The sequence below is a fragment of the Alexandromys fortis genome, unplaced genomic scaffold, assembly GCF_014885135.2.
Source record: "Alexandromys fortis isolate MF-2015 unplaced genomic scaffold, M_Fortis_MF-2015_v1.1 scaffold_187, whole genome shotgun sequence".
In the NCBI taxonomy this organism is placed as follows: Eukaryota; Metazoa; Chordata; class Mammalia; order Rodentia; family Cricetidae; genus Alexandromys; species Alexandromys fortis.
Window position 1 is genome coordinate 2,621,713 of NW_026068088.1, and position 13,181 is coordinate 2,634,893.

General features: G+C 44.2%; 1 protein-coding gene across 1 annotated transcript in view; it reads left to right on the forward strand.

Moving 5' to 3' along the window:
* Golgb1 (golgin B1) overlaps window positions 1-13,181 on the forward strand; it is a 63,986-nt gene that overhangs the window by 32,821 nt on the left and 17,984 nt on the right. Inside the window, 3 exon segments of the mRNA XM_050122343.1 lie at window positions 1,196-1,310; window positions 3,127-3,200; window positions 7,937-13,098. Coding sequence (XP_049978300.1) covers window positions 1,196-1,310; window positions 3,127-3,200; window positions 7,937-13,098 — 5,351 coding nt within the window.

Consider the following 13,181-nt stretch of genomic DNA (forward strand, 5'->3'; position numbering starts at 1 on the left):
TGCCCAAAGGTCCCGGGATCAACCGCTATCACCACAATAACTAAGTTCTTGCTTGTTAATCCGACCTCTGTATCATTTTGTGATTAGTCTCTGTTGGTTATATTTTCTCTTGAGAATGAATCACAGTTTCCTCTTTTGTCCTAGATGTTATAAATGTTTTGTCTGGGAGGTTCTGTTTTGTTGTTTCTAAGGTTTTGAAGCATTAGATTACTTTGTATCAGCCAATAGCATATACCCATGCTTTAAACTCTGGTGTGTGATAGAGAGCCCCAAAACTCAATTGGTTATTTTTGTCTTAGGTTAGTGGTTTTGAGTTGGCCTGATAGTCACATCATTTGGGCTGATTTCATACAGAGGATTAACCCTCTTGACTGGTGCTCTTCCTGTTTGATTCCTCACACCGCAGCTTTGTTTCTCCTCAAGTCTTTATTTTTCCAGATACAATACCTATGGCGATTTTGTTGGAGTTTTATTTGCTTTATATATTACAAAGTAGAAACTTTTCTCTAGAGGAAAATCCCAAGCCCTAAACTTACCCCTGCGGTTTCTTTACTCGATAGTGAAGGTTTTTGAACAGGCAGGCTGTGCAAATGCTATAGCTAACATGGAAATGTCTGTGGGATTACATGGAAAATTGTATAAAGTGAGCCCCTTGAGGGTTAAAAAATGTGTGAAAGGGGAAAAAAATCTAAAGATTTAGTAACATAGATACTTGCCTGTCACTAAGAGAGCCAAACATTCTGGATACATAAGTTAAACAGAAGAACATTTTCAGTGTAAATGAAAAAAACCCAGTGGTACAGCACTCATGGGTCTTCCTCCTCTTGAGAAGTCTTGTTTGTGTTCATATTCCTCCAGGCCTTGCTGCTTGCTGGCTTCACTCTACTCTAAGGTGTTGCTTGTGAACTTTTAAATCATGCTTTCACACACAGTTGACCTGGGATTTCTATCTTTATAATCCAGGCTGCAAAGTTGGATTCAAAAGCCACTGAGCTGGAAGCTTATGGGGTATATTTTATTTCTTTTTCTATCTGCAGACTTTAAAAAGTCTCCAAAGATTCCAAGGGATAGATGCTGTTTCTAAAGCATCCCCATGGCTGGAGAACTTTGAGGTGATACAAGTACTAAGGCCCTCTGGGCATCAGTGCAGGCTTTCACTGGGTAATCACTAATTCTCTGTCTCTCTATAATTTAGGCAGCCGCAGAGGAGAGTATTGCCTCTTTGCAGAAGAGAGTGATGGAGCTGGAGAGTGAAAGGGGAGCCTTGCTCCTTGGTTCTGCAGAGCTGGAGGAGCTGAGAGCTGAGAATGGTATGTATAGACACAAACCGATACTCCGTCTTCTTACCCCAGAGGCGCTGCTGCTCTTAGCACTCTCTACACAACTCTTCTGATTCTGTGCTCTCGGGGTCTCGGAGAGCGGAGCTGGTAGTTATCAAGATAAGTCTAGCAGTGTGTCCAAGTGACTGAGCATAGTGCTGCTGCTTCTCAGTGCTACATTTTATGGTAGACACTGGAAACGCCACAGGGGTCTACATAGTTTGTATTCATTTGGGAATGGGGTCATGATCCACAGAATGAGTACCTCTGACTACTGTGCTGTATCCTCTGGGAGTGAGATGTTTTATAAAGTAACCTTTATAATACTAGATCCAGTATCTCCATGTAACCTTTTATAGTTTTCCACTTAGCTCTTACCCGGAAATTATGCATGATGCATAATCATTAGAAATATCCCCCTGTTGACGGTAAAGCCACAGTTCAACTCACCTATGACAGTACTGTTTTGGAACTTTATCCTGGATCCTTATTTTACCACTTCGAAAGCAGCCCCTATCTTGTTCACATGGTTTTCACATGCTTCACAGGTCTGCGAGTTACATTTTCTGTCCCTCAGGGGACAGAGTTCTGTCTTCTGGGGGACACTGGCCGTAGGGATTTCTGTACTGGCTTTTGTGTTTGCTGTCCTTTCCATTGTTGTCACGTTCTTTTCATCTCATTTTTGCACAGCCATTTCTAAGATCCTTCTAAATCCTTCTCAGGGATTTGAAATGTCTGAGCATATTCTATGTACTGTCATTTCATGAATATTCTCCCTTTCTTAGGAGCCAGGCACTATTCTACTTGCTGGAGATACAGCTGTGAACATAGGATGTAGGACAGGTCATAAACATGCATAAGAAAGAATATTTTAGAGTAATAGACATTAGGGTAAAAATAAAATCAGCTACTGCAAGTATATCTCAGGGAAGAGAAAGGCCATGTTAGAGAGGTCAGGATAGGTCTCTTTGCAAAGTGGACATCTGAATGGCTAAGGCAGGGCAGTCATGCAAAGAACATTTTAATCAGGGAAATGAGCAGAACAGATGTGACATGTGAATGAATATGATGTGTTTGCAGAGCAGAAAGAAGCTCTGAGTTTTTTTTAAAAGGGACAATACAAGAGGTTGGAGGATAAGTAAGTCAGAACATGACTGCCCCAGTAGGTCATGTTAAGGCACTGAGATGTGGAATAGAAACTACACTCTCTTTCTTTAGTGTATTTGTTATCAGAAAGATTGTCAGCTTATGGGAGGTACTAGCGCCAGTGTTGAGTAGTTTTCTCTTCCAGGGCATTGTACCCTATGCTAGAGGTAAGCCCTGGATTCTGATCCCAGCTGTCCATACAGCTGTGCACCCCTCACATCATGTCGTCATTCCTCATCTGATTGTTGAGATTGCACAGCTCCTTTTCATTGCTCAACGTTATGTCTGAATATCTGTTAAAGACCACTGGGAGCATTGTCACAATTCACATAGTAGGGTTGTGGATAAACTAAGATAGTAGAACTCCAAATTATCCCGTAGAAGTTGGGAGCATTGTCACAATTCACATAGTAGGGTTGTGGATAAACTAAGATAGTAGAATTCCAAATTATCCCATAGAAGTGGCTATTCCACTTCACATGTCTTTGCATCGATGGCCTTTCAAACCTTTCAAACCTTTCAAACTCCTTTGCGTATTTCTTCCCTTTTCATTGTTTTGTGCATCTCAAGTAGCCTTGGTACAATACAACTACAACTCTGTTTTTTTCTTTTTCAAATACTCCACATGTATTATCTAAAGAAACTACTTTTTGACTTACAGAAAAGCTGTCCTCTCGAATTGCTCTTCTGGAGGCTCAGAATAGAGCAGGGGAGTCCTACGGCGCAGTCGGCGAGGTGAGTGATCACTGGTGGAGTCACAATGGGATCTCAGTTAGGAGGTGGCAAATCCAACAGTTATTCATGCTGACAGAAAACTGTGTCACCCCCACACACTGAGACAATGGGGATGTTCTATCGGGAACTCACCAAGGCCAGCTGGCCTGGGTCTGAAAAAGACTGGGTTAAAACCGTCTCGCTGAACATAGTGGACAATGAGGACTACTGAGACCTCAAGAACAATAGCAATGGGTTTTTGATCCTACTGCACCTATTGGTTTTGTGGGAGCCCAGGCAGTTTGGATGGATGGAGGTGGGTGGTCCTTGGACTTCCCACAGGGCAGGGAACCCTGATTGCTCTTTGGGCTGACGAGGGAGGGGGACTTGCTTGGGGGAGGGGGAGGGAAAGGGGAGGTGGCAGTGGGGAAGAGACAGAAATCTTTAATTAATTAATTAATTAATTAATTAAAAAAAAGAAAACTGTGTCACCAATGGAGGGAAATAACATCTAAGAGATTCATTTAGATTAGATTTCTTCATTTATTCCTATCCTAATGTTTGGAATTCTTTGTTCTAAACCAACACAAGTTTAGGAGTGCTTATGTATTTTAGTTACTTTTCGTTGCTGTAGTAAAACTTACCTGACAAGACAACTTAAAGAAGAAAGAGTTTATTTGGCTTACAGTCTCAGAGGGTTAGAGTTCATCGCGGCAAGCAGGAGCAGGCAGGGACGGGAAGGAGCACAGTCACATCCTTTCTCATGAGCAGTGATGAGTGACAAGCAGTGAGCGTGAACTAGAAATGGCTCCAGTCTTCAGACTCTCAAAGCCCACCTCCAATGACGTACTTCCTCCAGCAAGGCCACACCTCCTAAACCTCTCCAGATAGCATCACCACCTGGGGACCTAGTGTTGGAATACAGGAGCCTGTGGAGGAGGGCAGTCTCAGTCAAACCACCACAGCCTGTTTCTAGGTAGAGATGAAATAAAATCTCCTGAATTTAGCAATATTTACTTAGAATTATATTTCAAAAGAGCCTTTATAAAATTGTGGCTTTTGTAACCTGAAATTTATTTATTCAACTTTTTTTGGAAGGGTGATGAGATAGGGTATCCCTATGTAATGTTTATTCAAATTTTTAATTCTAATTTTTCTTTTTCTGTGAATTCATACGTGTATATACATGTATGAAATATGATCATATCTACCCCAGTTTTCCTCCTCTAGCTCTTTCCACATCTCCAATCCATATCTAATCCTCCCATATCCAATTTCATGTCTTTTTTTTTTTGATAACCCCCTAAGTCAACTAGTGTTAGTGATATGTGCATGGGTATGGGGCCACCCATTGTAGCACAGGAAACCTACCAGTGGGAAACACGCTCAAGGAAGAATGACTCTCCCTCTCCACACAGCCATCAAGTGCTGATAGCTCCTTATTAAGGGGTGGGGCCTGGAGAGCTCCCACCCTCTTCCAGGCTTGCTCTTGTGCAGGGAGGGACTCACAGCTGCACTGGGTGACAGTCTTGTCACATCCAGAGACCGGAACTTCACAGCACTCCTGCATCCTTCGGCTCTTACACTCCTCCCCCCTCTCCTGTGGCCTCCCCTGAGCCTCGGCAGGGATGGAGGGTGGAATGGTGAAGATCTCCTGATTAGTTGATACGATTCTATTGATTGAGTGCCATTGTTAGCTGTGGTATATACAGTTAGCCTTGCTCTCAACTGGTAAACCTAAATGGTCTTTGTGAGCAGTGTGGCTTCTTAACACAAGTGTTGTTATTGTATGCTCATCCATGTCTCCAGGCTCAGGGAATGGATGCCTTGTGTAGACCCAAAGAGGTACAGTTTTAGAAATGGGAAATGCAGAATCTTCTAGTTGAGCTAGAGGCCATCTGATAGAGAAACATTAAAACTTAAGTCCAGAGAGCTTCTGGGTGTTGCAAGGAAGAGGGCCGCTTGTTCGTCCCAGCTGCCCAGCTAGCTTACACCTGAAATAACCACACAGAAACTATACTAATTAAAACACTGCTTGGCCCATGCACTCTAACTTCTCATTGGCTAAATCTTACATCTCAGTTTAACCCATTTCTATTAACCTGTGTATTGCCATGTGGCAGTGGCTTACCGGGAAATATTTGGCACATCTGTCTCTGTCGGCTCCACCTTTCTTCCTCCCAGCATTCAATTCTGTCTTCCCCGCCTACCTAAATTCTGCCCTATCAACTAGGCCAAGGCAGTTTCTTTATTCATTAACCAATGAAAGCAACACACAACAGAAGGAACTCCTACACCAGTCTGGGGATAGGACTGATTTTTTTTTTTTCCTGCCAAGGCCTCAAGTGATGGAAAAGGATTAGGAAGGATAATCTGCCTTATTTAGAGTTGGTAAAGCACTTGCTGTACCATGCCAGACCCTAAGTTTGAGCCCCAGAGCTCTAGAAGCCTGGACATGCTGACTCAGGCTTGTAATCTCAACCCTGGAGAGACAGAGATAGGTCCCTGGGGCTTGATGGCCAGCCAGCTAGCCTACCTGGGGAGCTCCAAGCCTTCCTCAGAAAATGAGGTAGGTAGGTAACTTGTTTGGAACAACCCTTAACACTGAACTCTGGCTTCTACATACAAGTGCACACATGTGGACCCACCACATGCACACATGCCTACACATATATACATACACAAGTCTCCTGCTTTAAACATTAATGTCAACTAAAATACTTTTATAGGAACACCTAGAATAACATTTGGCCAAAGATCTGGGTAATATGATCCAGCCAAGTTACCACACAAAATTATTCATCAAACTTACATTCAATACCTTTTCATGGAGCCAAGGAGGCCTTGTTCACAAAGTTGTCAAAGGAGACTTAATTCAGAAAATTGCAATATTATTTAGTTAAAAATGATAAGACTTGTACTAAAAATGGATTTTATTTGTTCAAGAGAATACTTAAAAGTATTCCCTTAAAGGCCTGCCAATGATTTCTAGTGAAAACAAGATAACATAGCTTTAAAAAAATATCAACACAGATATGAAAGATGCGCGACTAGTAAGAAAATGAAAAACAGCCGGGCGGTGGTGGCACACGCCTTTAATCCCAGCACTTGGAAGGCAGAGGAGGTGGATCTCTGTGAGTTTGTGGCCAGCCTGGTCTAAAAGAGGTAGGTCCAAGACAGCTAAACCCTGCCTCAAAAAAAAAAAAAAGGAAGGAAAGGAAAAGAAAGGAAAGGAAAGGAAAGGAAAGGAGAGGAAAGGAAGGAAGACTAAAGAATCAGAAAATAAGTAGCAAACAGTAGTGAGGGAAAGGAATTTTAAAACATAGAAATTGCATAGAAGAGCCAACTGGTAGTGTCCCTTGAGATCACAGAGATGAACTAGAAAAGAATCAGAGAAGAAAGAAGTCAGTGAAGAGGGAGGAGGAAGAGTGGGAGTGGCCAGAGAGAGCAAAGCTCCCATTCTATGTCCTCCTGGGGTGGGTGAGTTGATTCTTTAGTCAGAAGTGGACTGAACTTCAGCTATTGCAGGGAGTGAGGGGAGGGAATGGAAGGATGATATGAAAAGAAGTTAAGAAAAGGGAAATAAAAGCCCTTAGGTGATCGAACAAAAAGCAGTTGGTTACACTAAACCCTGCCAGGGATGATTTTACTGTAGACTCTCCTGTCTGTAGTGATGGAAACATGGGCATGTAATATGAAGAAGCTACAGAGTGGGTTCCCCTGTGTCCAGTACTGAGGTAGTTTTTGAGCTCTATGAATTATGATCTCAATCATGCAGAGAGCAAAAAATTATAAATTATCAAGAAAGTACTTGAGAAGAAGGATGTGAGTATAGAAGACAGGTACTACCATGCCTGGCATCTACATAGGTGCTGGGGACCTAAACTCAGGTCCTCATGCATCCTCAGCAAGAACTGCTTCCAGTGAGCCACCTGCACACCCCCATGCCGCTGTGTTTGTGTGCATCTGTATATGGTGTCTGTGCGTGTGTGTGCATGCCTGTGCCCGTGCCTGTGTGTGTGAAGAGAAATCACTGTCAGGTTTCTTCCTTGGTTTCTCTCCATTGTATTTTTTAAGGCAGGGTTTTTTACTGACCCTAAACTAATTAACTACTTCATGAGACTCACTAGTTTTCTTCCCCAAGCAAACATCCTCCGAGATGGCATGGAATCTGTAATGACTGTCTCATTGCCATACCACCCATCCTGCCGTGCCAGGACCAGCAGAGCTCGTTTGGGGCTTTTTGATCCTGGCAACTCATCCACATCTGCTTGTTTGGTAGTCAACTTGTCAATGCTAATGCTTACTCTGTTTACTTGTACAACTCTCTTGTTTCAGTAAATTGATTAGGGAAAGAAATCTCATAACTTACTCCTTGGTATGGGATGGGTGGGGTGTTTAATTCATTGCCTGCTTTTTTAAAAGCAGTTTTTGGGAGAAATAACTAGGTGTTTTAACCTAGAAGAAGAATGTTTTTTTTTGTATGGGAAATATCTAGAAAATTGATTCCAAGCTTCCTTGAAACTTTTGACTAGAAAGAGACCTCAGAGTGGAGCTGACTGAATCCTACATGCTCAGTGTGGGAGATGCAGAGTTTTACAAATTTTAGTAGTTTTGTGGTATAAAAAATTTTTGAGCCAGAAGGTTGCAAGTTTTAGAAAATTCATGAAGTGCTAGTTTGTAGTGGCTATTTTTAATGCTTTCTGAAATATTTGGTTAAAGTTTCCTTGGTGTTTCTTTCATTTCTGTTTTAATAGGTCAACACAGCTGATGTTACTCAGTTCAGCAAGAGCAATTATGCCGAAGAAAGTGGACAAGGTGTCCCAGAGAATATATTTTCTCAGAAACATAAAGAGCTATCAGTTTTATTAGTGGAAATGAAAGAAGCTCAGGAGGAAATTGCATTTCTTAAGTCACAGCTTCAGGGCAAGAGGCCTGATGGGGACTCTGAGGTCCTGGACCAGAAAGAAGTGAAGCCGATGGAGAGTGAAGGAGCCCTTTCAGTGACAGCGGGGGATGACCCCTCAGTGCTCAGTGAAGAGAGCAGCGTCCCAGGGCCTGAGAGAGAGGAGCAGGCAAGCACTGAAGAGCAGCCTCCAACATCTGAGACAGGATATCCACATGACACTGCAGGAGAAATGAGCTCCACGAAGCTGGACGGTGTGGACACGCCCCCTTCCGTTCCAGGTCTTTGCCAGTGTCACCAGGATGAACTGGAAAGTCTGAAAACTCAAATTTTGGAGCTGGAGACAAGCCTTCATGAGGCAAAAGAGATTTATGAAAAAAATTTAGATGAGAAAGCTAAGGAAATTAGCAGCCTAACCCAGCTAACTGAAGAATTTAAGAAGGATGCAGAGGATGCCCACAGCTTGCTCACTACTTTGTCTGAGGAAAAAGACCAGCTTCTTTCTCGAGTGGCAGAGCTCGATGTCTTACCTGAACTGAGGGCTCGGGTCCAAGAACTGGAAAGCAGCCTTGCAGAAACAGAAAAGCAAAGAGGTCTGGACTACGAAAGCCAGAAGACTCAGCACAACCTGCTCACAGAACAGATCCACAGCCTCAGCGTAGAAGCCAAGTCTAAGGATGTGAAAATTGAAGCTTTACAGAAAGAACTGGATAACATGCAACTACAGTCTTCTCAACAGGGTACACAGATAAAAAACCTGCAAAGCCAGCTGCAGAGGAAGGAGAGTGAGGTGTTAGAGGGGGCAGAACACGTGAAGGATATCGCAGGTAAGATGGAAGGCCTTTCACAGGCTCTTTCACAGAAGGAACTGGAAATAGCCAAAATGGACCAACTCTTACAAGAGAAAAAGAAAGATGTGGAGACACTCCAGCAAACCATCCAGGAGAAGGAGCAGCAAGTGACGGAACTCAGCTTCAGTATGACAGAGAAAATGGTTCAGCTTAATGAAGAGAAGTTTTCTCTTGGGATTGAAATCAAAACTCTGAAGGAGCAGCTCAACTTATTGTCCAGAGCTGAAGAAGCAAAAAAGGAGCAGGCAGGAGAAACTCACGGAGCCGTTTCTAATCACAGTCAGGATGAGGCAAGCCCAGTGGGGCTGATGAGTAGAGAAGGGCTTCAGCAGGAACTGGAGCTTCTGAGGAAAGAGAGCGAGCAGAGGAAGAGGAAGCTCCAGGCAGCACTTGTCCACCGGAAGGAGCTCCTACAAAAAGTCAATACCCTGGAGGAGGAGTTAGCCAACATGAGAGAGGAGTATAAGAAAGAGATGGCACTCAGAGAGAGCGAGAGGAGAGAGCTGGAGAAAGAGGGAGAGAACAAGGATGACCCAGAAAAATGTGGAACTTCTAAGTGTCGAGAACTAGAAGTTTCTTTGAAACAGACACTATCTGCAAAAGAAGTGGAACTAGAGCGCGTAAAGAAAGACTTAAAGGAAAAGACAGCAGCAGAGGAAGAACTACAGGCTGTGGTCCAACGGATGAATCAGAACTTGCAAGATAAGGCAAAGCAAATAGATTCGCTTCAAACAGAGATCATTGAACAGCAAGCAACTATTCAGAAATTAGCCGTAGGCTCCAAGGATGCTGGGGATGGAGACTCGGCAGCACCTGTAAAAGAAGCGGCGGTGAGCAGCCCGCCCAGTGCGGGTGGTGGAGAATACAGGGAGCCAGAGCTGGAGAGCAAGATAGCAGCCCTTGAAAAGGAAAAGGACCAACTTCAAAAGAAGCTTCAGGAAGCCTTAGCTTCCCGGAAGGTGATTCTAAAAAAGGCACAAGAGAGAGAGCGACTTCTAAGGGAGGAGCTCAGGAAACAGAAGGACGCTTACAGTCTACTTCAAGGGCAATTTGATGAGCAGAGTAAGGAAAATGAGACCATTGGGGACCAGCTAAGGCAATTGCAGATTGAAGTGAGGGAGTCTGTGGACAGAAAGTTCCCAGGCACTGGCCAGCAAGAACCTGGTCTTCCCACTGAAGGCTTAGAAGAGGTTTCACTTGAAGACGCAGACCAGCAGCCTGTCCAAGCTGCTGCAGAGTCTGACCTACACACAACTCAGCCTGCTCGCCCTGGAGATGCAGGAGCTCTCCAGGCTACCGTTTCTATTGCCCAGGTTAAGGCCCAGCTGAAAGAAATGGAGGTTGAGAAAGAAGAGCTGGAATTGAAAATTAGTTCTATAACAAGTGAGCTGACACAAAAATCAGAAGAAGTATGTCTGTTACAAGAGCAGATAAGTAAACAGGGTTTAGAAATCCAGAAGTTGAAGGCAGCCTCCCATGAAGCAGAGGCCCACGCGGAAAGCCTGCAGCAGGAATTGGAAAGCAGCCAGCTCAAACTTGCTGACCTGGAACACCTGAAAGCCTTACAGCCTGAACTAGATGAACTGCAAAAGCACATGCAGCAGAAGGAAGAAGAGGTCAGCTACCTGTCTGAACAGCTTAGTGAGAAAGAACAGACTCTCACCAAAGTCCAGGCAGAGATGATGGAACAGGAGCATTTGATCAGGGCCCTGCACACACAGCTGGAAATGCAAGCTAAGGAGCATGAGGAGAGGCTAAAGCAGTTCCAGGTGGAACTTTGTGAGCTGAAGCAGAAGTCAGATGAGGGCGAGGAAGAAACTAAAGCAAAGCAGCAGATACAGAGGAAACTGCAGGCTGCTCTCATCTCCCGAAAGGAGGCGCTGAAAGAAAACAAGAATCTGCAGGAGGAGTTGTCTTCAGCTAGAGACGCTGTGGCACACCTGACCAAGTCTCTCGCAGATGTGGAAAGCCAGGTTTCTGTTCAAAATAAAGAGAAAGATGCATTCCTAGAAAAGTTAGCCCTTCTTCAGGAAGAAAGAGACAAGCTCATTGTAGAAATGGACAAGTCTTTACTCGAAAACCAGAGCCTCGGTGGCTCTTGTGAAAGCCTGAAACTAGCTCTGGAGGGTGTTACCGAAGAAAAGGAAAAACTGATGAAGGAACTTGAATCTCTGAGATGCTCTAACATTGCAGAGAGCACCGAATGGCAAGAGAAGCACAGGGAGCTGCAGAAGGAGCATGAAGTTCTTCTGCAGTCCTACGAGAATGCGAGCAACGAAGTAGAGAGGATCCAGCACGTGGTGGCAGGTGTGAGGCAAGAGAAGCAAGAACTGCAGGGGAAGTTGCGAAGCACAGAGACCGACAAAAGGGAGATGGAAAAGCAGCTGCAGGATGCGGAACAGGAAATGGAAGAGATGAAAGAGAAGATGAGAAAGTTTGCTAAATCTAAACAACAGAAGATCCTGGAGCTGGAGGAGGAAAACGACCGGCTTAGAGCAGAGGCTCAGCCTCTAGGAGCAGCCAAGGAAAGCATGGATGCTCTTCTTTCTGCGAATTCCAGCCTGAAGGAGGAACTAGAAAGGGTACAATTAGAGTATAAAACCCTTTCTAAGGAGTTTGATGCGTTAATGGCAGAGAAAAACATTCTGAGTGAAGAGATTCAAGAGCTGAAGCTTCAAGTAGAAGAGAGTGCACTGAAGCAAGCTAGCCTAGAGGCCACTGAGAAATTCGATGAACAAAAGGATGTCGTCAGTGAAGAAGAAACACAAGCTCTGGCAGGCAAATCACAAGAGCAAGATACTCAGAGTGTGAGCATTAAACTTGAAGATTCGGAAGGTCTTCTTTCAGCAAACAGTGCCAAGCCTGGCACTAGTGAGACTTTGGGCTCCCACGATGACATCAATAACCTCCTCCAGCAGCTTTACCAACTCAAGGGAAGAATCGCTGAGTTAGAGATGGAGAAACAGAGTGACAGGGAGCTTAGCCAGACACTAGAAAATGAGAAAAATGCCCTCCTGAGTCAAATATCGGCAAAGGATGGCGAACTGAAACTACTTGAGGAAGAAGTCACCAAGATAAACACGTTAAACCAGCAAATTCAAGAAGAACTTTCCCGAGTTACCAAGCTGAAAGAGATGGCAGAAGAAGAAAAAGATGACTTAGAGGAAAGGTTAATGAACCAGCTGGCAGAACTTAATGGAAGCATTGGGAATTATTACCAGGATGTTACGGATGCCCAAATAAAAAACGAGCAACTAGAATCTGAGATGCAGAACCTTAAAAAGTGCATGAGTGACTTAGAAGAAGAAAAGCAGCAGTTGGTTAAGGAGAAAACCAAGGTGGAGTCAGAAATACGGAAGGAGTATTTAGAGAAGATACAAGGTGCCCAGAAAGGACCTGGCAATCAAAGCCATGCAAAGGAGCTCCAGGAGCTGCTGAAAGAAAAACAGCTCGAGGTAAAGCAGCTGCAGAGGGACTGCATTAGGTACCAGGAGAGGATCAGCACTCTGGAGAAGACGGTTAAGGCCTTAGAGTTTGTTCAGACTGAATCCCAAAAGGATCTGGACGTGACCAAAGGAAATCTGGCGCAAGCAGTTGAACATCGCAGAAAGGCACAAGAGGAACTGTCTAGCTTCAAGGTACTGCTCGATGACACGCAAAGCGAAGCCGCGAGAGTGCTAGCGGACAACCTCCGTCTGAAAAAGGAACTTCAGTCAAACAAAGAAGCCGTCAAGAGCCAGATGAAACAGAAAGATGAAGATCTGGCGCGAAGACTGGAGCAAGCGGAAGAAAAACACCTGGATGAGAAGAAGAACATGCAAGAGAAACTGGATGCTTTGCACAGAGAAAGGGTCCGCATGGAAGACACACTTGCAGAGATCCAGGTCACTCTGTCCCAGAAAGACAAAGCAATGAAACAGCTGCAGGAGAGCCTGGACAGCACTGTGGCTCAGCTAGCAGCCTTTACTAAGAGCATGTCATCCCTCCAGGATGACCGTGACAGGGTGATGGATGAAGCCAAGAAATGGGAGCAGAAGTTTGGTGATGCCATTCAAACCAAAGAAGAAGAGATCAGACTAAAAGAGGAGAATTGCATGGTTCTAAAGGACCAGCTGCGACAAATGACCACCCGTGCAGAAGAATTGAAGATCAGTATCTCCAGGTGAGCAAGAAGCCTTTTTTCCCTCCAGAGATAATTGTGAAGGCAAAACCTTTAAGCTATATTTATTTAATTAGAATTAAACA